A 27,745-nucleotide genomic window follows, 5' to 3' on the forward strand; every position below is an offset into this window, starting at 1 on the left:
TCTAGTTATGTACTATTTGAACGTACATAACGAAAAGGCTTTTTAATAGCATTATGTAAAATCACAATTATCTTGCAAAGATGAATCAGAGACCAGATAACATTATTGACAATACATTGTGAAAAGTTAGTCTTAGTTCCGTTGCAAGTGTCGACCGTTTTCTATAGTTTTGATAAACTTATTTGTCTTTCCTACTGAATTATTTTATGGATAATTTATATAAATTCACCCTTTGTTATAGACAAGAAATGCAAACTACACCTTTTAGTTTTGTGAAGTGCAAACCAGAAGACAAAGGTACAAGACCAGAATATACTAAAATCTTCTGTTGTGTCAACTAAAAACAATCAAGACATGCTTTCAAAATAAATAGCTCAAGTAATTCAAGTGGTTATTGTACTACAAAGACAAAGTTGCATTCTGTAATGTACAGAAAAATTTCCTGGAACTGCTAGCAGAAACTAGATTCTACATGGTTTTCAAGACCCTTTTAAAGTGGAGACATTTAGGTTTCATAAGACTTCAATTTCCACAACAAAATGTTGTGATACAGATTTGGTCAGAAATCAACCAGGAAATATACCTCTGGTGATTTCCAAAGAAAGATGGATTGTAAAATGTTTGAACACCTGAAGTGCCTTTTTAATGCAGCCTATTATAAAACTAAATTGAATAAACCATTTATTGACTTCAAAAATTTATATGCCCAGTAGAAGAACAGTATCAAAATGACATGAATGTAAAATATTTGTCAGTTACTGCTGATGTAGTTAAATAAAAATTAATTAAAGACTTCATCAGTGAGTCTTCTTCTAGATGCTTCTTTATTTATTTCAAATGAAGAGAAACTCATCCATTATATGAGATGCATACATAACAATTGAAAGAAGCATTCCTTTACACAATTCCTCTCAAAACTCAGCTGCAGTATACTTTAATAGATGAGAGTGTGTAATGAACAAGTTCTTCTTGTTATGGAAGACTAGTAATTGGTTAGCAGACAGTGGATGAGAAATTGCATGTAACATGCTGGGAAAAAAGAAAAAAATAACTATACATAAACACACCTTTTAACACAAGTCATACTATGGGCAAGTAAAACTTTTTTGTGACAGTAGATTTAAGTGGTATTTCTGGAGCCTTGCATATCGCTATAAGAAGTATGTGGAAAATTTTTTTCATCTGGATTGTTGCAAACCATTTGTAGTATAACATAACCTTTAAGTAGTAAATTAGTTTTATTACCTAGTTTTGCACCATGACTCTCATAATGCAAAACACATCTCCTTGCAGATATGTATAAAGATGTGTTCTGCATTATGGGAGATACTGAGATAGGAGTGATGTTAGCTTGGTCCACCTTTGCTACGAGTTTCCTGGTGTTGTACTACCTTATCACAGTCCTAAAGATATTTTCAGGCGCAAATTTTGTTTGCTCATACTGGTATAAATGTTTTAAAAAATTTAACTTTTTTTAAAATGTTTTATTGTACTTTTTACATTATGCTGGTGATATGAAAAACTCTCAACATGTAATTCACTTCCTTCACACCACTTGTGAGTTTCTAAAAAAATTAAGTCTTGACAAGTAGATGTACTAAATATTGAAAGATGCAACAATAAAAATGTGGTTTACTTAATTTTCGAAAGGTTGTCTAGGCTGAAGGGATGAAAATAACAGAACATGACTAATTTTGCTTTATAGCTACTTATTAACAGTATCTCTCAAAAATTTCAAATTTTTATTCGGTTCCACAAATAACTTTTTTGAGCCTTCAATATCAACAGTTAATAAATTTTTGCGAACTTTTTGCAAAAGTTTTCAAAATCAAGGTGATTTTGACCATATGTATTCCATTACATATATAAAACACACAAGCAAAGCAGAATTGTGGACTGAAACCTATAGCATATAGGATAGAGTACAAAATGAGGGAAAATAAACACGTGGAACAACTAAAGCAATTCATTCACGATTTGTTCTGAAAATGCAAATAAGAAATCAAATAGTACACACCTTGGACACTAAAATGGCAATTAAAAAAAAAAAAAAATCAGAAATCAGACAATCTGGAAATAAGGGTGATTACTTTTAAAACCCTCCAAAAAATATAAAAATTCTTTGTGTCTACTGAATTAATATGTATAGGGCAGTAGGAAAAATCTAAAAAATTCTTCCATCTAAACAATAAAGTAACAATTAGCTTGCTTTCATGAAAATCTCTTCAAATCACTTTCCTCTCTTACAGGCAATTCTCCCTCATCTATTAAAAATTCTTTACACTTTAAACCATTAATAGAAAAATTAACTCTGACATCATACTAAGTTTTGATACTGCCTCGCTTTTCACTAATATACCTTTGACAGAGGCTCTTGACCTTATTAAGCCACAACCTCCCTGAAATAACTTAATTATTCAGATTCACCATACATGCAGGTTATTTCCTGTGGAAAGGGAAAATATACAAGCTGCTAGATATGGGACTGGTATGGGTTCCTCTCTCCCCACTCTCTCTCTCTCTCTGTAAGACTTCTATATGGAGCATTTTGAAAACCAAGCTCTCAACATAGCCACACTTAAATCAATAGTTTGGCTGTGCTATGTTGATGATGTGTTTGCTGTTTGGTCTCATGGTTGAGACACATTAGATACATTTTTGCACATCTTCAACAGTCAACATCTGAAAAATAAACTTCACAATAGAAATACAAAGTAACAATACTCTCCTCTTCTTAGAATACACTATTGACATGACTTTCTAATTGGCTCATTATTCTTCTCTGTCTACAGAAAATCCACTCAATTGTTTATGTAAATACCTGGTAGGTATTTACATAAACAATTGCACCACCACCACCACCTTTCCCAACAGTATGGAATCCTCTAAACTCTTACTCACCGAGCCAGGACTATTTATTCAAATGACAGCCCTTGAAACTGAGATAAGGAAACTTCACAACACTTTTTTAGCCAAGGCTACAGCACATATAAAATAGATAAAATATTATATGCATCCCCCTCCACCCTCCTACATCCAACACACAGGATTACAGCAAAACCACTCCCATTCCCTATGTTAAGGGTACATCAGAAAAAATAGCCAAAGTTCTATGCAGATATGATCTTTACTACTTTCAAACCTTTCATTCAACTAGTTAATTTTATATGTTCTTCTAAAGATGAACTACATCCTCTTGAACATCTGAGAGTGTATAAAGCTTCGTGTGCCTGCAAGTTAGTCTACTTTGGATAGACTGGTAGATCAGTTAACATGTACCTTGAAGATCATAAAAATTACATCTGAGATCATCAGCATCTACCCAACTTAAAGTAAGGTTGCATTAATTTACCAAAGATTTAGGAGACTATCATTTTAAGACCTAATAGATGGACTGCTCTGCATTAACTCTGCAGTTATCTGACCCATAGAAGGCACTATGTAAGGACATTAGGTGTTAATTACAATTTAAATAGTTTCTACAATTACTTGATTTAGTGCTGTGTGACCGTCACTTATCATTGTGCTCTGAAGATATAAAGAGCACATCTTCTATAGTGAGTTTAATAAATGTATTTTTTCCTCTTAATGTTAGTTATAATGTTAAGCTTTATTATGGTTCATAAAAATCAAAAATTTATGTAGCTTCGGACACCTGATGATTTCACTTGTAATGACTCTATGATTATAATTTTGTATGTAAAGGTGGCCAAAGATCTTTGGAACTTGTATTATTAGAAATTGTCACAATTAAAGAGTTTATGAGCAACAAGAATATGGTTTAGAGACTGTTTTAAACTTTGGGCCACCATATTAAGTCCAAAACAGTCTTTAAACAATTTAAAATAAACATTTATCACTAATTAACTTGAACATAATGAAGTTTTATTTTGAATATAATTTGTCTTCTGCAATATTCTGTGTGTGTAAAAATATACCAAAAAATACCATATAAAACCTACAGGTATGTCTTTCAGGATCATCTGGCAATGTTTCACTATGAGTATTATCTTCATTTCTTCTATGGCGCCTGACAATCAAAAGGCGACTCAATCCTAGCAAAGCTCGAGCTGCACTAGCTTCATCCAACCATACCACATTGCCTAGTTTAATCAAAATTGAATTACTTTATTAAAATTAGCCAGAAATATTTTGATGTCATAATAAGTATAATGATCTCATATTGCATAAGTAATGCTAATAAAGAAAAAAAAGTATAACACATAATGCATGCACAATATGTAAATCTCATAGAAAGGCTTAGACGTTGGTTATACATGTTTACTAAATGACTTAAGGAAATTACAATGTACAACAGAATATACATAAAAATAAACTTTAATATATTTCCGATATTTCAGCAACGTCACGTTGCCATCTTCAAAAGGAACTTACAATAAAGAGACATGCACGCAGGAACTAAACACAATAGATAAGCGTGGATAGGCTTATGTGTTCGTCAGACATGTTATGATAGGTTTCACGGTATAAAAAGAACACAGATGGTTAAGAAAATAACTATTTATTAACTTAAAAGCTAATATTTCGCTGGTAATATATCCAGCATCTTCAGAGCACAGAACACAAAGTTTGTTACAAAGGCAAGGCAACCACAATCTGGTGTAACAGTGGGGACAGTATAAGTGATTGCAGCGTGCAACACAAGACTAAAGTCCTAATATGGCAGCATCTAGGTTTTTTTTTTTTTTTTTTTTACCTAGATGGCGCCATATTAGGACTTTAGTCTCCTATTCCCAAATTTAAAGAAATACTTGAAAGGAACAAAATTTACCACAGATGATATCTGCAGCTGAGGATTAGTTTGTGGAAGAAGGGAAAAACATTTTTCTCAGAGGATTGCAAATTATGCAGCAAGCATTGTAACAAGTGTATAACACTTCCTGGGAAATATGTAGAATGATGTCTAAGTTACATGGTTCTATCTGAATTCCTAAATGATGATTATCACAACTTTTCAGCACAATCTCATATATGAACTATAACAAGCTACATTACAATGCACATTAGTAAGCTAATGGTTTATTAACCATCTACCCTCATCTGGGGTGAGGGAAAGAAAAAGGAGAACAGTAAAATTTAAAACATTTATATACAAAATAATAATAAAAATACAAATAACAAATTAAGAGTGAAACTACATCAATTGTTACTAATTAAATTTTTTACAGTTGTGTTATATCTTGAAGCAATGTTTCTTTTTCATATTTCTGTTCTGTTTTCTGTTTGTTTGGAAGTTTCAGAGTTCAGTCATCTTGCTCTTCTATTCTACACCTGAATGCTATATGGGTTACAGATGGGTCTTTCAGACTCTTGGAATCGCTAATCCATCATCCTTGTTGAGATTGGGATGATGAATTGGCATTTTGCAATTTTCTTTCACACCGAGTTTTGGTGCAACAAACAGACCAGGCAACTTCCCATTCTGTGGCATGTTTGAAGTGTATGATAAGAAAGCCCTGTTTTTACAATAATGAAGAAATTTAATGTGTTGGCATCTTTTCTTATTGGAATTATGCATCATGTTTCCCCTATGTAGGGTAAACCCTTGAAAGGAAAGGTGGGAAGGGCATCTTTAGAGAAACTGAGTAGGCTTTTTAATTTTATGGGTAGTTTGAATGTTACCTTAATATTGCATTTATGCAGTGTTCTATTTTTTTTTTTTTTTCCAGATATTCCTCTGCTGTATTGAATGGATATGGCATTAATGTAATCTGTTTTATCTTTGGTAGCATTACTTGAATCTTGTTAATTGTTATTTTGTTATAGCCATCCATTCTTTATAAAGGCTTCTTCAGAGCATGTTCATCTGAGCAAAATTTTAGGACTATGTTTGAGGGTGCTCATGACCCAGTTTTTGTGTTAGATGGTGGTGTGAATCTTTGTGTATATATTGTCTTGTGTGTTTAGGTTCACAATAGACTATGAAAAAAAGACAGCCTGAAGGGAAACATGACAGATGTGTCTAGAAAAGGAAGTACATTATTTTATTTTGGTTGAGATGTGCTTGTGCTGTTTTCTTAGGTAGCTCAGGAATGTATTTAATAACAAACTGTAAAAAATGAGGGAGTTACATTAAAACATATAATTGGACTGGAGAGTTTGCCAAAAATTTGCAGGCAAAAATTTGCCTGAGGATTTTTTTTTTTTTATCAATTTTATATTTATTTTTGTAATTTTTTAAAATTTATTTTCACATAGTCTGGAAACCCTGCTCATGAGACTAAACATGGAACTTTTTTCAGTCATTTCATGCCTCCAATAAGCAGGGCGGTGGTCTTACACAGGGCGATGAAATCCATTTTCCACCTAAAGACAATCACAAACATCCATATCCACGGTAGGATTCGAATCTGCAACCTGTTGGCTGGAGAACGGGTATGCTAACTACTCAGCCAACCAGGCTGACCATTTTAATGATTTAATAAGTTTTAATGTAAGTTTTCCTCTGTTTTAATAGTTTGTTATTATTAAGCTAACTCATGGTATTCTAATATCGAAATAAAGGGATGTATTTAAAGTTTGGCAGCCGTGGGTCCAAACAGCAAATATGTTATCAACATATCTGAGCCAAAGTTAGGGTTTTAGACTCACTGAATCTGAAGCTCATTGCTCAAAGTCTTTCACATAAGAGTGTAATTATGGAGGAAGAAGAGTGGTGACTCCATGGCCATACCTTCTTTTCTGTAGGTGGAAATCATTTTGCCACATGAAATAACCATAAGTACAAGAACAGAATCAGGAGGTAATCTGTTCGGTAGGAGAACAATCATGTCACTGATAAGGACATTCATGTAAACGGCAGTTATGTCAAAGCTAACTAATAAATCTTTGCTGAAGTGTGATGTTCTTAATTTTCTTTATGAAGTATTGTGATTTTTTTTTTTTTTAAATATAGGAGGGAAAATCATCTACCAACTAACTACTTGTCAATTCTTTCAACTATTAGTTGCAGTGGTGGATTAGTTTTGTGTATTTTTGGCAAACCTTTTTAATTTAAGTCTAGTTTCTACACATCAGGGCAAAACTTTATTTCTCCACATTTCATTAAAGATCTCTCTCTCTCTTTTTAGCAGCTGATGGTATTTCAATATTGAAACAAAGGAATATACAGGGTGTTCCAAAATTCACGCAAGAAGTAATTTTGATAGAGAAAACATGTTTTTAATTAAAATTTGTAATTTCTTATTGATTCATAAAGTATACAGTATAGGGTTATGCATGGAATAGCATATCGGGTAAATGACCTCCACGGCTTTGCTGGCACATACGCACTCTTTTGTCAAAATTTTCCATGACCGTTTTGCATAAATGTGGCTGAATTTCATTGATACAGTGCTCATCCTCCTTCAAGGCGTGGGTGGTCGTGGGATTATTGGCATAAACCTTGGACTTCAAAAAAATCTCAAAGAAAAAAGTCCAACGGCGTTAAGTCACATGATCTGGGCGGCCAATTCTGATCCAAAACGAGAAATTACACCACCAGGAAATGACTCATGCAGTAATTGAATTGTTTCTCGGGCTGTATGGCATGTGGCACCATCTTGTTGAAACCACATATCTTCCACATCCATATCTTGCAATTTAGGCACAAAAAACTGGATTATCATGTTTTGATAGCGAGCACCATTAACTGTTATTGCCTTACCAGCCACATTTTCTAAGAAGAATGGACCAATGATGCCTCCAACCCAAAATCCGCACCAAACAGTGACACGTTGTGGATGCATTTGTTTCTCAACAATCACTCGTGGATTTTCTGAAACCCAAATGCGAAAATTTTGTCGATTAACGACATCAAGATGAAAATGAGCCTCGTCGCTGAAGATGATTTTGTTCAAAAAATAAGCATCCACTTGTTGTTGTTGTTCCATAATCCATTCAACGAACTCTCTTCACTGTGTGTGGTCAGTAGGCTTCAGTTCTTAGTCAATTGAACTTTGTAAGCATAAAGATGCAAATCTTTCATGAGAATACGCTGTAGAGAGCTTCTCAAAATGCCCAATTCGAGACCACGGTGCCCAATTGATGTTCCTGGACTCTCAGCAACACTCTCACGAACTGCTTCGATGTTTTCTGTTGAACGACTTGTTGAAGGACAGCCAGAGTGTATAAGATCACTAATTGATCCAGTTTCCTTGAATTTTTTAATTAATCTTTTCACAGTTGATGAAGTTAAATCACTATTCCGACCATATTTTGTACGAAAATTGCGAACTGTAGCTGCCAAACCTTCATTATTTTTTAAATATTGCTCAACAATGAAAATGCGTTGTTCTTTTGTGTAGCGCTCCATTTTTAATAACCCTGAACTGTCAGCTGTCACGCTGTCTTTTTTTTCTCATTGGCAACACTATACCGCACAAAAGGCGCTAAATTTAAATCTTGCGTGAATTTTGGGACACTCTGTATTTAAAGTTTGGCAGCTGCAGGTCCAAATGGCAAATATGTTGTCAACATATCTGAGCCATCTCTTAGAGCAGGGGTTCCCAACCTATTTGTTTCCTAGAGCACATTCTAAAATACTGGTAGGGCGACGGGCACCATCTATTTTTCAAGCAAATTTTTTGAATTCTTTTGTTAAATGAATACATACAAAGTTTACATTACATTACAATCAAATGTTTTATTACTTAAAAGTTTACATTATATAAAAATTTAAATATATATATGTAAGTTAGTGTGTGAGCCTATGCAGCTCAGTGGATGTGGCGTTTACACAACACGGCGCTTGGCCGTGTTGTGTAAACGCGAAGGAAGACTTGGTTTCGAGTCTAGTCGGCAACTAGAGGAAATTTTTCTAAGCCTTTTTTTGACCGGTTCCCGAGTTAGTCAATCTCTGGCACAGGCTAGCGGGTTTTTCCTCCCGGAAACTCGGGTTTTTCGTCCCGTAAACGCAAGAAAATCGACCGTAGAACCCACATTATTTCAGACATTAAATATATTGTGTTAGGGTTAGGGACCACGAGATGGCGGCACATTTGAGCCGTCTCTCTTCACTGTGTACCGCTTAATTAGTGATAGCCTTGGTCCATCTATCTCTGATTGGTACCAGTGGAGATTGAACTGCCCACTCAGTCTCCAAAAGTTAGATAGGGCTAAATGGCCTCGCCTACTCCCCATATACGGGAATAAAAAGGCGTTAGTCGATTTATTATTTTTTTTTTTTAAGTCAGTGTGATCTTTGGCATTGCATTTCATTGGCCAGTGCTTCATAATTAGGAGAATATGATGATATTCCAGTTCTTAAACTGGAACTTCGAATGCGCGTCTACTTTACATTGTATGCGTTTAATACTTGTCATGTGTCATTAACGCATGCGTCATATAGCATGCCATGAATTGTTGCGTGATTATTTCAAACTATATGGCACACAGTTGAACAGCGGCAGGCACACACAAATTGGTCGACGGGCGCCATGGTGCCCACGGGAATAGGGTTGGGAACTCCCGTCTTAGAGGCAGTGATACTGATTAGTATCAGCTATGTATGATACTCCACTTAGTATAATAATAAGCATGGAATAAAAATTAATAATTGAAATATGTTTACTTGGTTGAATATATCTATTAAGTTTTTAAATATATTTTGAGGGAGCGGGTGAGTTGGTAAGAGATGGGACATTAATAAGACTAATTGCTCTCCTTCTTGTAGATAAACTTATACGTTGGTAATCCATAACTGTCAGACTTTAGGGAAAGATAACATACACTAAAATATTAATTAAAAAAATTTAATAATTTAGGGTTAGGGACCACGAGATGGCGGCACATTTGAGCCGTCTCTCTTCACTGTGTACCGCTTAATTAGTGATAGCCTTGGTCCATCTATCTCTGATTGGTACCAGTGGAGATTGAACTGCCCACTCAGTCTCCAAAAGTTAGATAGGGCTAAATGGCCTCGCCTACTCCCCGTATACGGGAATAAAAAGGCGTTACCGATTTATTATTATTTTTTTTTTGAGTTAGTGTGATCTTTGGCATTGCATTTCATTGGCCAGTGCTTCATAATTAGGAGAATATGATGATATTCCAGTTCTTAAACTGGAACTTCGAATGCGCGTCTACTTTACATTGTATGCGTTTAATACTTGTCATGTGTCATTAACGCATGCGTCATATAGCATGCCATGAATTGTTGCGTGATTATTTCAAACTATATGGCACACAGTTGAACAGCGGCAGGCACACACAAATTGGTCGACGGGCGCCATGGTGCCCACGGGAATAGGGTTGGGAACCCCCGTCTTAGAGGCAGTGATACTGATTAGTATCAGCTATGTATGATACTCCACTTAGTATATTAATAAGCATGGAATAAAAATTAATAATTGAAATATGTTTACTTGGTTGAATATATCTATTAAGTTTTTAAATATATTTTGAGGGAGCAGGTGAGTTGGTAAGAGATGGGACATTAATAAGACTAATTGCTCTCCTTCTTGTAGATAAACTTATACCTTGGTAATTCCTAACTGTCAGACTTTAGGGAAAGATAACGTACACTAAAATATTAATTAAAAAAATTTAATACTTCCTACATTTCAGTAATGTTACATTATCATCTTCAGGGAATATAAACATAATATGTGCACGCAGGCACTAATACTAAACAAATATTGCTGAAGAAAACAACTGAAGTCAGTCCTAGAGTCCTAAAGATGCCCATAGTGAGCTAAATTGGGTTCTGATGTTTTAAGAATGCAAGCTTCCCATATTTGGGGCAGTCTCATGCATTCAAATTTGTTGAGGTATGGAGAGTTTTTTTTTAGAGCTGAGGCTGATTCCAGGAATAATCTCTCATATTTATACTTGCTGCAGTGTAGCAGAGAGGGCTTTCTTCCAGCATATTTTGTGGCGGCTGTCCAAAGCATAGTCAGCAAGTCCTGAGTGTAGCCATATTGGTGGAACTGGATATAGTTCTTATGTTCATATATCCTGATACTAGCTGTCCTACCTGTTTGGCCATAGTAGGACAGTTTGCAACTATAAGGGGCCTGGTATACTCCATGTAGGTGTAAGGGAAGTTATGAACACATCTTTTTTTTTTATGAAAAATAAGTAAGTACTGAGTTTTGTTAGCACTGAAATTGACGAGGTTATCTGAACCCCACTGGAGGATGGCTTGGAGATCAGAAATGGGGGTGGCAGTGGATGATGTTCTGTAGGCTGAGGTGAGTTGTGTAGAGTAGGGTTTATTATGAATGAAAGGGGGGGGGGTGCAATGTGCTGGCTAGTCTTTGGTGGAGGGGATAAGAGATGGCAATTTTTTATATGATTTGTAACAAGTTGTCCGGTCATTTTTTTTAGGATTTTTGTTAGCTTTTCAGAAGATATGTTACCTCAGATATAAGGAATGGTGATAGATTAAGAGTAATCTCTGTAGTGGAGAGGGGAGGGGAGGGGAGGGAAGAGTGGGGGGTTAGTTATTGTTTTTAATATTTTTTAGATTGTAGTCATTGGTCTGTTAAGAAAGGGCACTGTTATCTGAACTGATTAATTTTGTCCTGTTATGTAGGGTTTTTATAATCTCATATTGTTGGGAGGGGGGGGGGGGGTTGATTGCTTATGAATGTATCTACCTGTATGTATGGGTTTTCTGTAAACAGAGAAAGCCAGGGATCCATCAGGCTGGCGTGTGATCAGAGTGTCTAGGAAAAGGAGATTGTTATTGTATTCCTTTTCCAAGGTGAACAGGATCCTGAGTGTTGATTGTTTAAGTGTGTTAGGAAGTTGTGGAGTGTATCCAAGCCATGCAGCCAAACAGCGAACACATCATCCATGTAGTGTAGCTAAACAGTAGTTTTAAGTAGAGCCGAGTTTAAGGCTTTTTCTTCAAAGGTGTCCCATAGAGCAGTTGGCCAGGGGTAGAGAGAGAGTGGAGAAACCCATGGCTGTCCCCTCTACCTGTCTATAGAATTTTCCTTCCCCAAATGAAATAGCCTGAGTTCATGGTGAACTGAAATAGGGCTGACATATCGGGAGGAAATTTGGCCAGTATAGAAAATCTCTCACTCCAACACACCGACATAATGGTCAGTTGTGATGTCTCCTCCTTATTCACCAATGTCCCACTCAAAGATACCTTGGACTTAATCCAAACCAAATTTCCTCCCGATATCTCAGCCTAATGGTAATGTAACATTACTGAAATATAGGAAGTATTAATTAAAGTTTTTTAATTAATATTTTAGTATATGTTGTCTTTCCCTAAAATCTGACAGTTATCGTATTACTTTACTCTGTATTCAGTCAAGCATTTTAGGGAGTTTTTGGGAGCCTCATCCAATATGTGAGAGCAGCATCCAATAGCTGGGCACATTTGTGATTTGTATAAGGTTAACAGCTGTTCAGGGTTAAGTAACATCTTGAGCGAAAGATAGATCCTAGTTTTTTAGAAGCTGAGGATGCAATGTTTGTGATGTGTTTATACCAGGTGAGGCTTGATGTCAGGGTAATTCCAAGAAGAGAAATCTCAAATTGTCTGGAAATTTGGGTGTTGCCAAAAATAATACTGGGAGAAAATGGTTCTTTTTTTTTATGAGAAAAAATAAAGTATTGAGTTTTATTAGCACTGAAATTGACGAGGTTATCTGAACCCCACTGGAGGATAAATTGGAGATCAGAAATGGGGGCGATAGTGAATGATGTTCTGTAGGCCGAGGTGAGTTGTGTGGAGTAAGGTTTATCACGAAAGGGGTGTGTGCAATGTGCTGTAATCTGCAAAACTGTGTAATGGGTTGGAGGTCAGCTGAAGTAGGTCATTGAAATACTGCAGGAAGAGGGTTGGTGAGAGGACAGAAGCTTGTGAAACCCCAACATTAGTTGAATGGTGAAAGGATAAGGAACATCCACCACATGTCAATCCAACTACAGAAGTCTTGAGACAGATCAAATGATGGTAATTTGCTTAGTAAGCCCTTGTGCCAGACCTGGTCAAACACCTTAGAGATATCAAGTGCAACCACTTGAAATTCGCCAAACTTCTCCATGGCATTTGTCCAGAGATGGCAACATATGTGAGTAGATCTCCTGTTGATCGGCAGCAACAGAATCCATAGTGGCGGTTGTTTATTAGGTGGGCATCAATTCCCAACGCTACCTTCAAGGTAGCGTTGGGAATTGATGATTTTTTCCATTACTTTAGACAGGAGTAAGGTGAGCTAGACAGGGAGGTAGTTGGATGGCAGTGACTTGTCACCCTTCTTGGGAAAGGGTTGAATATAGGCCAATTTTCAGGCTGTGAGATAGATACCAGTGAAGTAAGACAGTGTATATAGGCAATATAGGATAGGGAGTCAGTTCTGGTGCACAAACTTTCAGGACAATTGGAGGAATGCCATCAGGGCCAGGAGACTTTTTTGTGTCTAATCTGGACAGTATTTTTCTGATCTCTTTCTAGCAAAAGGATATAGTGATCATTATATGTTGGGGGACATCTACCATTGTCAATTATGCAAGCATTGGAAGCAAAATGTGAGGCGAGGAGATTAGCTTTTTCTGTAGGTGATGATGCAATAGAAGTTACAACTGATTGCTTTGGCAAGGGACCAAAAGGCTTGGATGCTGTTTGGATAGGCTGCTAATTTCCTGCTTTTTGCTCTTTCAAACTTTGTTTTTAGATTATCTGAGGGCTAGGGGTGAATCTTTCCTATTTTGCTATTTCATCTCATCTTATGTGGAAAGGGCCTCTGCAACCCTACCACTTTCTTCTTGCAGTGACTTCACTCCAAAATGCTAATATGGTTGTGCCTTATGACACATCTCATGCTGCATCGGTTGTCATGCAAAATAATCAGAGCCGTGTTCAGGGCTTAGGCAGAGGGTCCTGTTTGAGAAGTTCAGTCTCCATCAAAAGCCAGTAATACTGTGAATGAGCAACATAGAAGGTATAAAATTAATCTTAGAAAGGAATTTTACATAGGCACATGGAATGTTCGGGGTCTACAGATTGGTATTCTTGAGATTGTCTGTAAACAGATAGATAGGTATAAAATTGAAATCCTGGGAATTACAGAGACCAGATGGAATGGAGAAGGTCACTTCAAAAGACAGGATGGTAAGCTAGTTATTTATTCAGGTGGTGACTCAAAACATCAAGGAGTAGCTGTGATACTGAAGACAGCTCAGGCAAGAAGCGCCTTCTTGGTTATAATCCCATTAATGATAGGATACTTTCTATTAGACTTAAGGCTCAGCCTACCAATGTATCAATTGTAGTAGTTTATTCACCCCTCATGGATAGCCTGAAGAAGAGAATGAGGAATTCTATGAAAATTTACAAACTGATTTGGAATACCTACCAAGGAGAGACATACTTTACATCTTAGGGGACTTAAATGTAAAAGTGGGAAAGAGTATGAGAGTCAGGTCAGAGTGTGGCATGTTTGTTCTGGGTGAATGTAACACCCGTGGTGAAAGACTGTTGGAATTTGCCCATGCTAACAGATTAGTTATTACCAATACCTGCTTCCAGAAACATCCACGACAAACCTATACTTGGAATCTAGCATTGATAGGTCAAGGCACCAGATTGATTACATCCTGGCTTTACAGAGTGGAAGCATCTCTGATGTGCATATTTGTCCTGAAGCAGGTTGTGGTACAGATCATCAGCTAGTAAGAGCCAAAGTAAGACTAAGACTCCAAAAACTTCCAGATTAGGCACATCCCACTAGATTGGATGTTAGAGTAATTCCTAGTGGATTAACAGAAGAAACATCAACTCGGTTGGATGATTTTTTGGAGACCAATGAGAGAACTCACCAGAAATGCTTTGGGAAGGAGTCAAGGTGATAATACAGATACAGCGAAGAAGTATCTTGGCGCAATAAGAAGACCAAGAGATCCATGGATATCAGATTCAACATGAGAACTAATCAAAAGAAAGCAGTTGGAAAAACAAAGAGACATAGGGACTGAAGAATGTAAGAGATTATATAGATAAGTCAGAAAAGCCATCAAGCAGGACAACGAAAAGTTCTATACTAATAAATGTAAAGAGATAGAGTTCTGGATGAGGAGGCACAATTATAAAAGGATATTTTATTTAGTGCATGACTTAAAGCACAAGTTCAAGCCTAAATTGAATGTCATCAAAGACAGGAATGGAGTTACTAACAGAAGAGTTGGAAATCAAAAACAGATGGAAAGAATACTGTGAAGAACTGCATAGCAGAGAGTGGATAAAGAAAATGTGTAGCCCTCTCACCAGGAAAATTTTGATTTGGAACCTCCTCCACTTAGGCTTGAAGCTGAAAGAGCAATTAAGCAGCTTAACAGCAATAAGGCCCCAGGTGCAGATGAAATCCCAGCAGAGTTAATTAAAGCCACAGCAGATGGAGGGATAAAAGTGTTTCATAGATTGATTACAAGGATTATGGGTGACAGGATCATGGCCTAAAGACTGGAAGAAGTCGGTTTTCATACCACTACATAAGAAAGGTGATATGAAGGAGTGCAAGAACTATAGAATTATAATTTAATATCTCATTTAAGCAAAATTTTATTGAAGATCATGCTAAATAGGATTGAGGCCAAAGTTAACAGAGATGCCGGAGGAACAAGCAGGTTTTAGGAAAGATAAGGGCACCTGAGATCAGATCCTTTGCCTTAGACAGATTTAAAACAAATATAAAGAATTCACTCTCCCTCTGGTAATGTGTTTCTTAGACTACTCTAAAACTTTTAACTGCGTTGAGCATGTGAAACTGTGGAAAGTAATGTAGAGAATAGATTTTCCTCAACACACCATCAGGTTGATAGCCAACTTGTGGAGGGAGCAAGAAGCCACGGTAAGAACAGATATTGGATTGACTGACTGGCTTCAAGTTGGAAAAGGAGTTAGGCAAGGATGTTTACTTTCTCCTCACTTGTTTAGTATATATATGCGGAGGACATCATGCGTGAAGCATTAGATGAGATCAGGACAGGAATTAGAATAGGAGGTAGATTGATCAGTAATCTGAGGTATGCTGACGATACAGTACTCCTTTGTAATAACATGGAAGAACTAGGACTAATTCTTGACAAAGTTAACAAGATCAGTAATAACAGGGGACTTCAACTCAATCCTAGCAAGACAAAGATTATGGTTCTCAAAGGAAATACAAACAGAGATGCTCTTGAGAAACTAGTGTGCCTTAATGGAGAAAGAATTGAGGTAGTCAGCAAGTTTGAGTACCTGGGATCCATTATTAATGTGAAGAATTGCTATTCAGAAGGCGTCAGAAGAAGATTAAAGAATGGCTAAAACAATAGTGCTCAGAGACCCATCTAAAATCTGGAAGGATGGATCTATCTCCATGGGAACAAAGTTAAGGATTTTGGATGCAGTTGTTTTTCCAACAATGACTTATGGATGTGAGATTTGGAATCTAAAGAAGTCAGATAAGAAAAGGATATCTGCATTTGAGATGCAGTGTTAGAGAAAGCTGCTGAGGATATCATATACTGAAAGGCATACAAATGAATGGGTGTTGGAAAAGATCAGTAGAAAATTAAGGCTCCTTAAGGATATTGACAGAAGAAAGTTAAAATATTTTGGACACATAGAAAGGATGGAAGGGGGACTTCTCAGAACAGTAATAGAAGGTAAAGTTCCTGGAAAAAGAGGAAGGGGTAGACCATCAATGAGATGGATGGATGGTGTGTGTGGAATGACTGATCTTCGGAGAGTTGAGTCTGCCAGAAAAGCAAGCAACAGGACTACATGGCGAGGCCTGGTGCGGCACATCACCGAGCATCGGAGTGACCATACGGCAGGTGTAGATGCCCAGTGAACATATAGATAACTCTGTTTTGGAAGCACTGATTGTTTTTTGCATCTATTTTGGGCTTGAGCATAAGCTATAAAGGAGGATGGAGTTCTTGATTTAAGCCAGTTATGGTGTGTTTGGTTTTTCATTTGTACAGCCTTGGTGCATCTTTTGGAAAACCAGGGTTTAGTTAGGGAATGGCAGGTCAGAGTACTGTGGGAATGTATGTTTCAATGCCAGTGAGGATTAGTTTGGTGATAAGTCAGTGCATATGTTTGGGTTGGAAGGCCAGAAACAATAGTCCAACCATGGGAATGATGTACAGAAGTTGTGGAGGCTGTCACACTTGGCACTGTTATAATATCAAACTACCCTTGTATGGGAGTAACTGTATAAGCGTTGTTGCATGGGGGAGGAGAAGAGCATTAGATTGTGGTCAGAATTACCTAGGGAGGGCCCACTACATTCATTGTGTATTTGGAAGGGTCACTGGTGAGGAACAGGATCTGGAGTGTTTGTGGAGCGGCTTGAGTTATCAGGTATTCTGGTTGGCATCTGAACAAGTTGTTCAAGGTCATTGGTAATGGCAAATATTTCAGTATCTCAGCCTGCAAGATCTGTACAGCTGGAGGAGGAAGACCAGTTGGTGTTGTGGACATTAAAATCTCCTAAGAGAATGATTTTGCTGTTGGGAAAGTGGGACTGGAGAAATTCAATTTTTAAGGAGAGGAAATTAAAGTGCTAAGAGTGGTTGGTTGCATTAGGGGAGCGATAGAGACAGCAAATGAATTTGACTGAGTGAGGGAGGGATATTTTCAATCAAAGAAGGTCAACGTTGGGCAATTCTAGGTTGGGTACTCTTTGGCAAGGTATACTGGAATGGATGGATGCACAGATGCCACCCTTGACAACTGTTGAAAGGAGTTAAAGAGTGTGTAGTTTGGAAGGTCGAGATGAATAGTGCTTGGAGGAAGTGAGATTTGAGTTTCTGTCAGAAAGAATAGGTGGGATTTGGTAGCCTGAAGATGGTAGTAGACATTATTAAGATATGTATTGGATATGTAGGGTTTATTGAGGTATATGTTTGACCTTGCATATATCCTATGCAGTGCCTGCATACTAGTCTCTAGTGTCATCACTTGATTTTTGTACCAATTTAACTTGTCTGTAGTCAATGATCCAACTGTTGTCTCCATTTTGACGTCTTTCTTCAAGTTGTTTCTGAAGCTGGCATCCTTGTTCCCTATGGGCAAATGTTAGATCTGGTCAAGCATGTATGCGCGATTGGGGTAAGTGTCTTTGAACTTGTTTTTGATTGCTGTTATTAATTTTGATGTGCTTGTCGGCTTGTCGCAAGTCACTTTTATGAGGCAAGGAAAGTTCGTTCCATCCTTTCTTTTATTTATGGGTCCGAAACGATGGCACCTGACGATATTTTTAGAAAGAATGTTGCATTCTTCTGCTAATTTGATGTCTTCTTTTAGTGCTTTTCTTTGGAAAGTTCAAAATAACAGCATTTTTGGCCTCCATCGAGTAGTGCAACAATGATGTGATTAGGTCATGGAGTTCATTAGCAGGCAAGGGTAAACTTGCATTGCTGTGCTGATTGTCAGTTAGTTCAAGCTTTGTTTCCAGTACTCATATTTGAGGGAAAAGTTTCATTCATAGCATTGATGTGCTGTTCGAGGTTTTCAATTCATCTGCCTAGGTTCAGGAGTAGTTTTACAGAATGGAGGCACAGTGAACAGAAAAAAGGGCTGTTAATGTTTAATTTGAATGAAAAACACTTGAAGTAATGATAAAATGCAGGAGCACAAGTTTAGAGTAGCTTATTCACCGTGTGTGTGTGGTGATTATAGTATTTCTGTACTTTTGAATTCCCATGACATCAAGTCACTCTTCATCAATGTTCCTCTTAAAGATATCGTTGAACTTTTATCTTCTAATAGCGAGAATCCATAACATTCCCTTTGTTATGGATTCTGGCTATTTTTGTTGGCATGGCAAACACTACTGACAAATAGTAATATGATATGCAGATGATATATGCCTCGTCAGATAAAATCTTGAAGACATTAGAGTAACATTTAGAAAACTCACAACTGTTGCTGAAAAACTAGGATTACAAATCAACCAATAAAAGTGAATATTGAAAAGTATGCAAAAATCACAATCAAGGAGTTTATAACCTGAAATTTAAAAGCACTATTTCCTTCAAATGGCTTGGAACATTGATTACTCGAGATAATAAAATTAGTACAGAATTAAAAACTAGAATACATGCTTTCAATAGATCTTACCGTTCACTATTTACTATCTTCAAAATTCTATCAGGCAGAGTTAAAACAGAAATATACAAGGCAATCATTAGACCTATTGTTTTGTACGGGGAAGAGAGCTGGAGCAAATAGGAAAAACAGTCTCCAAAATACTTAGGCCTAATCCTAGATACTGAACTGAAATTTACAACTCATATTACAAATATATCTAATAAAGCTCTTAAAAAGCTTAATATCATCAAAGGGCTTTGATGATATTAAGACACTCAAATCTACATATATGGCACTCATATGACCCACTATGGAATATGCCTCATCAATCTGGGTTCCAGCTTCTACTAGCTCAAAAGATAAACTTGACATGGTACAATCAAGAGCAGCAAAAATTATTATAGATGCAGTCTTATCCACAAATAATTTAAAAGCTCAACAAGAGTGTGGGCTCCACATACTAGAAGACAGAAGAAAACTCTCCACAGTTAAATTCACTAAAAGAATCAGGAGCCAACAAAAGGATCACATTTCATTCAGGACTTTAGATGCCTGGACAGGAAAATCTAGACTAAAGAGATCATCTACTTTACAATATGATCATGAAATTAGAAAACAGATCGACAGATGATGTCCATTGAAATAAGCAAAGAGCCCTTCTATTCCACTATACTACCAAAAAACACAATGATTAACTTAAATCTCTTATTGTACAAAAAAAGGATTCACAGCATGAAAATAAAAGGACATGACACTATACATTACTTAAATAATCTAAACCATGTCATTGCCTATACTGATGGATCATCTGATGAAACACTCAACCAAGGAGGAGCAGGGGTTTTTCTAACTCTACCTGGAAGTAAGGAAATGCAAATCAAAACCACAGCTGGCAAAATAGCTTCAAACTTCACTTGTGAATTAACAGCCATACAAGCAGCTCTCAAGTTATCTCTCTCTAATCCAGTATTTCTCTGTATTCTCTCAGAGCACAAGCTGATTTACTTGTCAGGAACTTTCGATACACCTTCTTGACTGACACTGTATTAACTTTTGAATCTTCTGAATACAAGTTACTATATCAGCAGTTACTTGTTTGTTAAAGTCTTCTTATTTTCTATTAGTTGTCTGAGAGTTGCCAACAATTCTTAAATTTCTTTTCAACTGGTGGATAATTCATTACCCAGATGTTATGTGGGTTGTATGTGAGCCATCCAGATATTTGGAGAGTTTCAGGCCATCATTTTTGTTGAGATGTGGCTGGTTGGTCAGCATCCTACTGGCTTCCTTGGACTTATGTTTGTACCAGGTTATGTTCTGATGTAAGGACTGGGTGCCATTCCAATCAATCCAGTAGCATGTTTCAAGTGTATGGTTGGAAAGACCTGCTTTTTCATGATAAAAGTACTTCATGTGTCATTATGTTCTTCTTTTCGTTTTGGGATAGTTTTTTATTTTATTTCACCAGAGGGCAGACTATGGCAACGGTTGACCAAGCAGTTATTCTCAGCCTGTAGTTTGTACCAATGTAGATTGTGATCCATTTTGTGTGTGTATTCCTGAAGATGACCTTCATATAAAAGTGAAAACATGAAATTTTATTTTAATTTTAATTAAAGTTAGTTCTTGAACACAGCAGTGTGTCTCCGTAATTATTCATAATGAATGCAGAATTGAAAAGAGCAGAAACAATGAATAGCAGGATGATAAGGATGTAACAAAAATAAGTGGATACTTGGAATGGATGCATGAGGATTGAAGAGAGCTTTATGCAAAAGATGGACTGATTTTAAACATGGAAGGGTACAGGCATCTGGAAAAATTGTTGTTCTCAAACTAGAGTTGCCAAGATGGATGTGGCTTTTTACATACATATTCCCATCTCCCACAGGCACTTGGGAGATGGGAATATGTATCAGGAATAAAGGAAGTAAAATGGTGGCATTGTAGCCTCAGCCTGTCCTAAGGTTATTGGAATCAGTGAAACATGGTTGACAGTAGATGATGTCCAAAGAGAAAGAGAAAGGTATAGTATGTTTTGGCAGGAGAGGAAGGCACAATGGAGTGTTACATATAACAAGTGATGAGCTGAGTCATCTTAGAGTAGAAAAGTTGGAAGGAAATAGCACTAACAGCTTTGAAAGTGTGTGGTGTGAGGTGGCCAAAACAATAGTGGGATGTTGATGTAGGCCAAGGAACACTTTGGTGACTGTGAAGCAATTGATTATCACAGGATATTTTAACTATAGCAGTATAAATTGCAGAGGCAGTGTAAGTAATAAAGGAACAAATGTCTCAGGGAACATGAGGATCAAGAGTTTTAGATTTGATCCTTGCATCAGAGGAGCTAATTTTAACTTGTCCCACAGTGGTGAGAGTGACCCTGCAGTCTTGACTTGGGGGCTGAATACACACACAGAAGTTTCAAGGAGAAATGCAAACAGGACTACATATCAATACTTGAGAGTAGAGAAAGCAGTCAAAAACTTGAAATGTGGAAAGGCAGCTGGGGTAGATAATATTTGAGAAGAAATGCTCAAATATGGAGGTATATAAGTTTTGCAGTGGCTATACTACATAATTCAGAGGGCCTAGTCAAAGGTTGAATTCCAGATGATCGGAGTACCCATCTATAAAAAAGGGAATAAAGCTGAATGTAAGGTTTGGAATAATAATTTATAGTCTAGCATTAACTTACTTTGCAACCAAGTGGTAAAACATTCTACAACTATCTCTTGTCCAGAGTATTTCAATAATAGGATAACAGACTTTTCTCACTTGTATAGGAAAAATATGACTTCAGTAATGATTTAACTCGGAGTATCTCCATGGGTTTAGCTCTCACTGATGACAACACAACAAAGTTGTACCTGGTGTGAGAAATGAATTTCCATAATGCCTGTTTGAAAGGACGTGTTCTTTGCATTGGGGATACTAAAGCAATGTGATGTGAAGTTATCAAATCTAATCCTGTGGCCTCTTTTGAGAGGGTTGCAGGTGATGAGCAGTCCTCTTCCATGCATCTCTATCTCTTGCTTCTGTAAGACTCCTGCCATCCATTCTTTGATGTTGTCTTTCCATTGCAGTCAGGGTTGTCCTCTTCCTCTCCTTCCCTCCACTTTCCCCTGCAATACTATTCTGGGGAGCTCTCCAGAAGAACCCCTCATTCAAATGTTCTGCAAAAGCTATTTTTCTTCTCTGGATATATAGTCTCTTTTTACGTTGAATCTTTTTTTCATTAGTCACTCTTCCAGTCCAGCTGATATGATTCATTTTTCTCAAGCACCACATTTCAAATGCATTAATCAGTAAGTCATCTCCATATTGATCATCCAGGATTCACACTCAAGCTCCAGATCATTGTCTTAAGGATTATTACTTTTAACTTTTTGTTCAGATTTCTGTTTCCTAATATGTGGTATATTTGGAAAAATGCTGCTTTTGTTTTTTTAATTCTGTTCTTTCTGTTCTATTATTCTTTTCCCCAATATCTGTAGTGTTGTGATGTTGTTACAAAATTCCACCAATCTGACTCCCCTTTCATTTCTTTCTCCCAAGCTTCCCTAGTTTCCCTGTTTCTCCTGAAACCAAATTGTGCTTTATTTAATTCTCTCTCTATCATCTGTTCCATTCTTCTATATATTGTGTTGATTAGGAATTTTGTAACGTGGCTAATCAAGCTTATAGTTCTGACCTAATTTTCTAGTTTGGCTTTATATTCCTCTCTGATATCTTTTCATTTTAGTCCATCAATTCTTATTTTTCTAGTTTCTTGATTTATTCATTTTAATATGATTTTTACTTTAACTGTGAGCAGGTTATGATCACTATTACAGCCTGCTCTAGGATAAGTTTTTGCAGTTTTCATTATATTTCTATATCTTGAGTTAATTAGCATGTAAAAACAATCTGATTTCTCACTTTTTCACCTCTCTGCCCAGATGCTCTCCAAGTATACAGTCTTCTCTCGTGTTGTTGAAACCAGGTGTTAGTCACTATCAATTCGTGTCTTCTACAAAATTCCACCAATCTGTCTCCCCTTTCATTTCTTTCTCCCAAGCTTCCCTAGTTTCCCTGTTTCTCCTGAAACCAAATTGTGCTTTATTTAATTCTCTCTCTATCATCTGTTCCATTCTTCTATATATTGTGTTGATTAGGAATTTTGTAACGTGGCTAATCAAGCTTATAATTCTGTGCTTATTGTAATCCATCGTTCCTGTAGTCTTGGGAACAGGAACAAAAATAGATCTTGCAAAGTTTTTAGGTATTCTATCCTCCTCCAGACTTCTATTAAAAATGATGGATAGAAGTTTTATTCCTTCCTTTCACAATGCCTTCAGCAGCTCCCCTTGAATATCATCCACTCCTGGAGCTTTCCTATACTTATCTGGAGTATCATTTTCTATCTGATAACATTCCAGATAATCTTCATCTCTAAAGTTCTGTTACATAATTCTGTCCCCTTATCATTTTTTCATTTTTTTCTAACAAGATCTTTCCTCTTCCATCCTTCAAAGTGCTGCTTTCTGTCTTCCTCTTCTTCCCTGAAATCAGGTTCAAGACTTCATAGACTTTTCTCATATTCTGTATCATTTTCCTCTATTTCCTTGCAGACCTGATTGGGCCAGTCTTCCTTTGCCTTTTTAGCCAGAATTTTTTACTTCTCTTTATATCTAGCATGGGCTTCGTGGTTGTTCTTATTCTTCCATTTTCTTCTTTCATCCATTTTTTCTATCACTTCCTCAGTAATCCAGGGCTTCCTCCCTCTCCACTCATGCTCACCCAAAAGACCTTTAGCATATTACTTAATTTTCTCTCTTAAATCAGTCCAGAGATTACTTCCAAGTTTCATAAGGGCAGCATCAATATTGCTGACCTAATATTCTAGTTTGGCTTTATATTCCTCTCTGATATCTTTTCATTTTAGTCCATCAATTCTTATTTTTCTAGTTTCTTGATTTATTCATTTTAATATGATTTTTACTTTAACTGTGAGCAGGTTATGATCACTATTACAGCCTGCTCTAGGATAAGTTTTTGCAGTTTTCATTATATTTCTATATCTTGAGTTAATTAGCATGTAAAAACAATCTGATTTCTCACTTCTTTACCTCTCTGCCCAGATGCTCTCCAAGTATACAGTCTTCTCTCGTGTTGTTGAAACCAGGTGTTAGTCACTATCAATTCGTGTCTTCTACAAAATTCAACCAATCTGTCTCCCCTTTCATTTCTTTCTCCCAAGCCCCAAGGGCCCACCAGGTCATCCTCTTTTCCTTTCCCTATCTTAGCATTTATATCTCCCATTACTATCAATATATCTCTGTTATTTTTCAAATGTAAACATTCATCTATTTGTTGGTAGATCTCTTCAACTTCTTTATCTATATGATCTGTTGTAGTCAGATATACTTGAATTATTAGGATATTTCTAGGTTTAGCTTTTATTCTCAAAGCAATTATTCTTTCAGATCTCTGCCAATATTCCTCCACCATATTGGCTATCATTTTTATCCAGCATTATTCCAACACCCCTTTGATGTTCTCCTCCTCCTGAGTAAATAAATCTAAATCCATCATCTGTTCTTATATCTCCTGTCCCTTTCCATCTAAACATTGAGATTCCAAGAATTGATATCTTTATTCTTTTCATTTCTCTGACCACATTAGTCATCTTTCCTGCTTGATACATTGAGTTAACATTCCAAGTGCCCATGTCTGCATTTTCCTTGAAGTTCAATTTCTTATGTTGAGCCCTGACATCAGCTCCAGAACTTTCAGCAGGCATTGATCCTGCAGCATCATTTGAGGTCTGATCATTCTGGGACTCCAGCACAGATCTACAATTCCCCCCCCCCCAGCAGCATATTGCACAAAGTCAGACCCAGGAGTCCCATCTGTTCTTGTGCATAGTTCATTTTTCTGTTTTGCCTTGTTCGTCATTACTTGGATAAAAAGAAAAAGTATGCATGGTGGGTGAAGTTATCTGTCTTCATATAGATATATGGCCTACCCATGAAGATACTTCATGCACAAACTTCGTTTGCTCACATTTATGTAAAGGATTAAAATAAAAATATAATTTCTTGTACGGTACAATTTACTTTATAACCGAATGAAAAAACTTTCTACAACAATTTGTTCAGCCACTCCTCACTCTCTCTCATATTAATTCTCAAAAAGGGTTTAATATTTCAAATACTACCTATACAGCAGCGAGACTTGTACACAAAGAGATGAATTATCTTTGTTTTACTGGAGATCTCAATTTTTTAAACATTATTTTTTAAAAGGAATGGATTAAAAAAGGGAGCAGGTATGGAATTTTGAGAATTGATGAACTGAAAATAATGTTATTTCTGTTAGATTTCTTTTCTACTTAGGTATTTGTAGTTTTGTAGCAATGTTACAGGTTCTGATAGGTTAAAATGTCGGAAAAAGACTGTTATAACCTTGATTCTAAGCTTCTGCCGAGAGTAACTTTTTTTAACTGATTTTTAAGTCTATTTCTGAATTATATGAATATTGGCACATGCAAGTAAGGTTCTCCCTACTTACTGAAAACTATTTTTCTGAGATGCATAATTAAAAATACAGCTGTAGAACTCACTTATTTCAGACAGTAACATATGAGTCATATTGTGTAAAATCAAAAAGTGATAGCAGTTGAGTCTGATAACAACACCAGAATCCATAGGCTCAGCTGTTGCCGAAAGCCAAGGGTGGAAAGCAACTACCCAGAAATTTGCAAAACCAATTTAGGGCTAAAAAAGCTCTATCTTTAGCAAATAAAAAGATGTTAGAGGAACACACAGAAATAGAAGGTACATGGGGGGGGGGGGGGGTGCCACCAACACAACAGTCAAAAATTATAATGAAATATAAAACAAGAGATTGCAGAACCTTAGGAAGAGTGAGAAGAAGAAGGGAGGAATTGTTACGAAGAGTGAGAAAGTACTTTACGGACCACTTTCAAAGTTCCTACAGACCAAACAGTTCTGAGATGGCAAAGGAAGAAAAGAACATAAAATTCATGTTGTTTTCTTCATGAAGACTATTTTTTTGCATGTTTATCCATGAAGGTTATTTTTACCACTACCAGACTCTGGAATTGGGATGTAGATTTGTTATTTGGAAGATGGGAATATACAGTCATTACTTGACTTACATCTGGGTTCCGTTCCAGTCAGCAGGACGTAAATCGATACATTAAATCAACAGAATTACAGGGGTTAGGGACTTGACCGTAAAAAGTATACTGTCATTTTAATTTTTAAACCTTATTATAAAACTGTACTGTGTGGTACCGCCACTATAAAACAGGAGAATAATCACCCGAATCTTCCTCCACAATCACGTCTTTATTGCCTTCCCTATGTGAATGATCAGGCTGTGGCTCTTCTGGGTGTAACATTTGTTTTTTTGATGAAAATGTCCAATGTGATTTGCTTAATCCTCTTCTTCTTTTCATCATAAATTTGTTCATAGCAAGCAAACACATCATGAACTTTCATTTCTATTATTAATTAGCGTTCAACTTTGGGATCCATGTCTTCAGCCATTTTGAGAATATTGCTTGCTAACTGCAAAGAACATTTCTGCAAGACCCTTCACTGTAAATTGTTTAACTACCTCTTCCTGTTTCTCTTTTCTCGCTTCTTTTTCTCATTTTTCCTCTTCTGCAACAGTTGTTCCTCCAGTTCCGACCAATTTTTAGTTAGTCAACTCTTCAGGGGAACTTTCTATCAGTTGAATTATGTTATCACTCACTTCGAGATTTTGATTGTTTGCTAGGCCCACTATTACAAACCTCCAAAATCATGCACAAACCTTTTTTAATGTATTTTTCCATATGGCATGCATACATTAAGAGATCGCTTCTTCCGAAGCCAGAGCAATATTTTTAATCATCATCAAATTCCTGCCATGTACCCTCAAGGTGTGTACAGGATATGATAGTACTACATGAAAAAAATCACATCATTACTAACTTCCTATCTACAATTTTCCTCCAAATCAGTCTGTTACTTGTCAAGGCTCCAACATTATCAGATCTTATATTTCTATCGTCTATGGCACTTTGTACCGTATCAATCCACCTATATTTTGGTCTTACTCTGCGTCGTTTTGCTGCCAACCTGGCAGAGAACACTTGTTTTGCTAATCTTTCTTCGCCCATTCTGTTTAAGTGACCATACCACCTGAGATAAGCTCTGCCAACGCATTCCTGGATGTTGACAATGTCAAGTTCTTTCCTAATATCCTCGTTTTTAATATTATATTGCCATTGATGGCATCTGCTCATGCCTATAATCTTTCTCAGGACTCTCATATCTGCGGTCTCTAGTCTTTGGTCAAGTGTTTTACTTCTGACCCAGCTCTCAGATCCATAAGTTAAAACAGGTTTGAACGCTCTCTTGTATACAGCTAATTTAGTGTTCTGACTAATTTCTCTCTTATTTCATATGAATTTATTCAATTGACTTCCTACCATACCAGCTTTGTTGATTCTGTTGTCTATTTCTATATTTAATTTACCATCTTCAGTAAAAATCGTGCCTAAGCAGCTGAAATGTTACACTTGTTCCATAGGTTCTCCATTCACAACACAGTTGACATTTTCAATGATTCTTCCTATTTTCATTCTCTTTGTCTTTTTATTGCTGATCTTCATACCATATCTATTACAACAATTATTCAATT

At 36.6% G+C, this 27,745-nt stretch overlaps 1 protein-coding gene across 1 annotated transcript in view; it reads right to left on the reverse strand.

Moving 5' to 3' along the window:
• Nucleotides 1–27,745, reverse strand: part of LOC150104474 (uncharacterized) — a 291,911-nt gene that overhangs the window by 158,594 nt on the left and 105,572 nt on the right. The window contains exon 6 of the mRNA XM_090395559.1: nucleotides 3,963–4,103. Coding sequence (XP_090251685.1) covers nucleotides 3,963–4,103 — 141 coding nt within the window. The remainder of the gene's footprint in view (nucleotides 1–3,962; nucleotides 4,104–27,745) is intronic.

The sequence above is a fragment of the Typopeltis vanoorti genome, chromosome 7 (assembly GCF_054136105.1).
Source record: "Typopeltis vanoorti isolate ZY-2024b chromosome 7, IOZ_Tvanoo_1.0, whole genome shotgun sequence".
Lineage (NCBI taxonomy): Eukaryota > Metazoa > Arthropoda > Arachnida > Uropygi > Thelyphonidae > Typopeltis > Typopeltis vanoorti.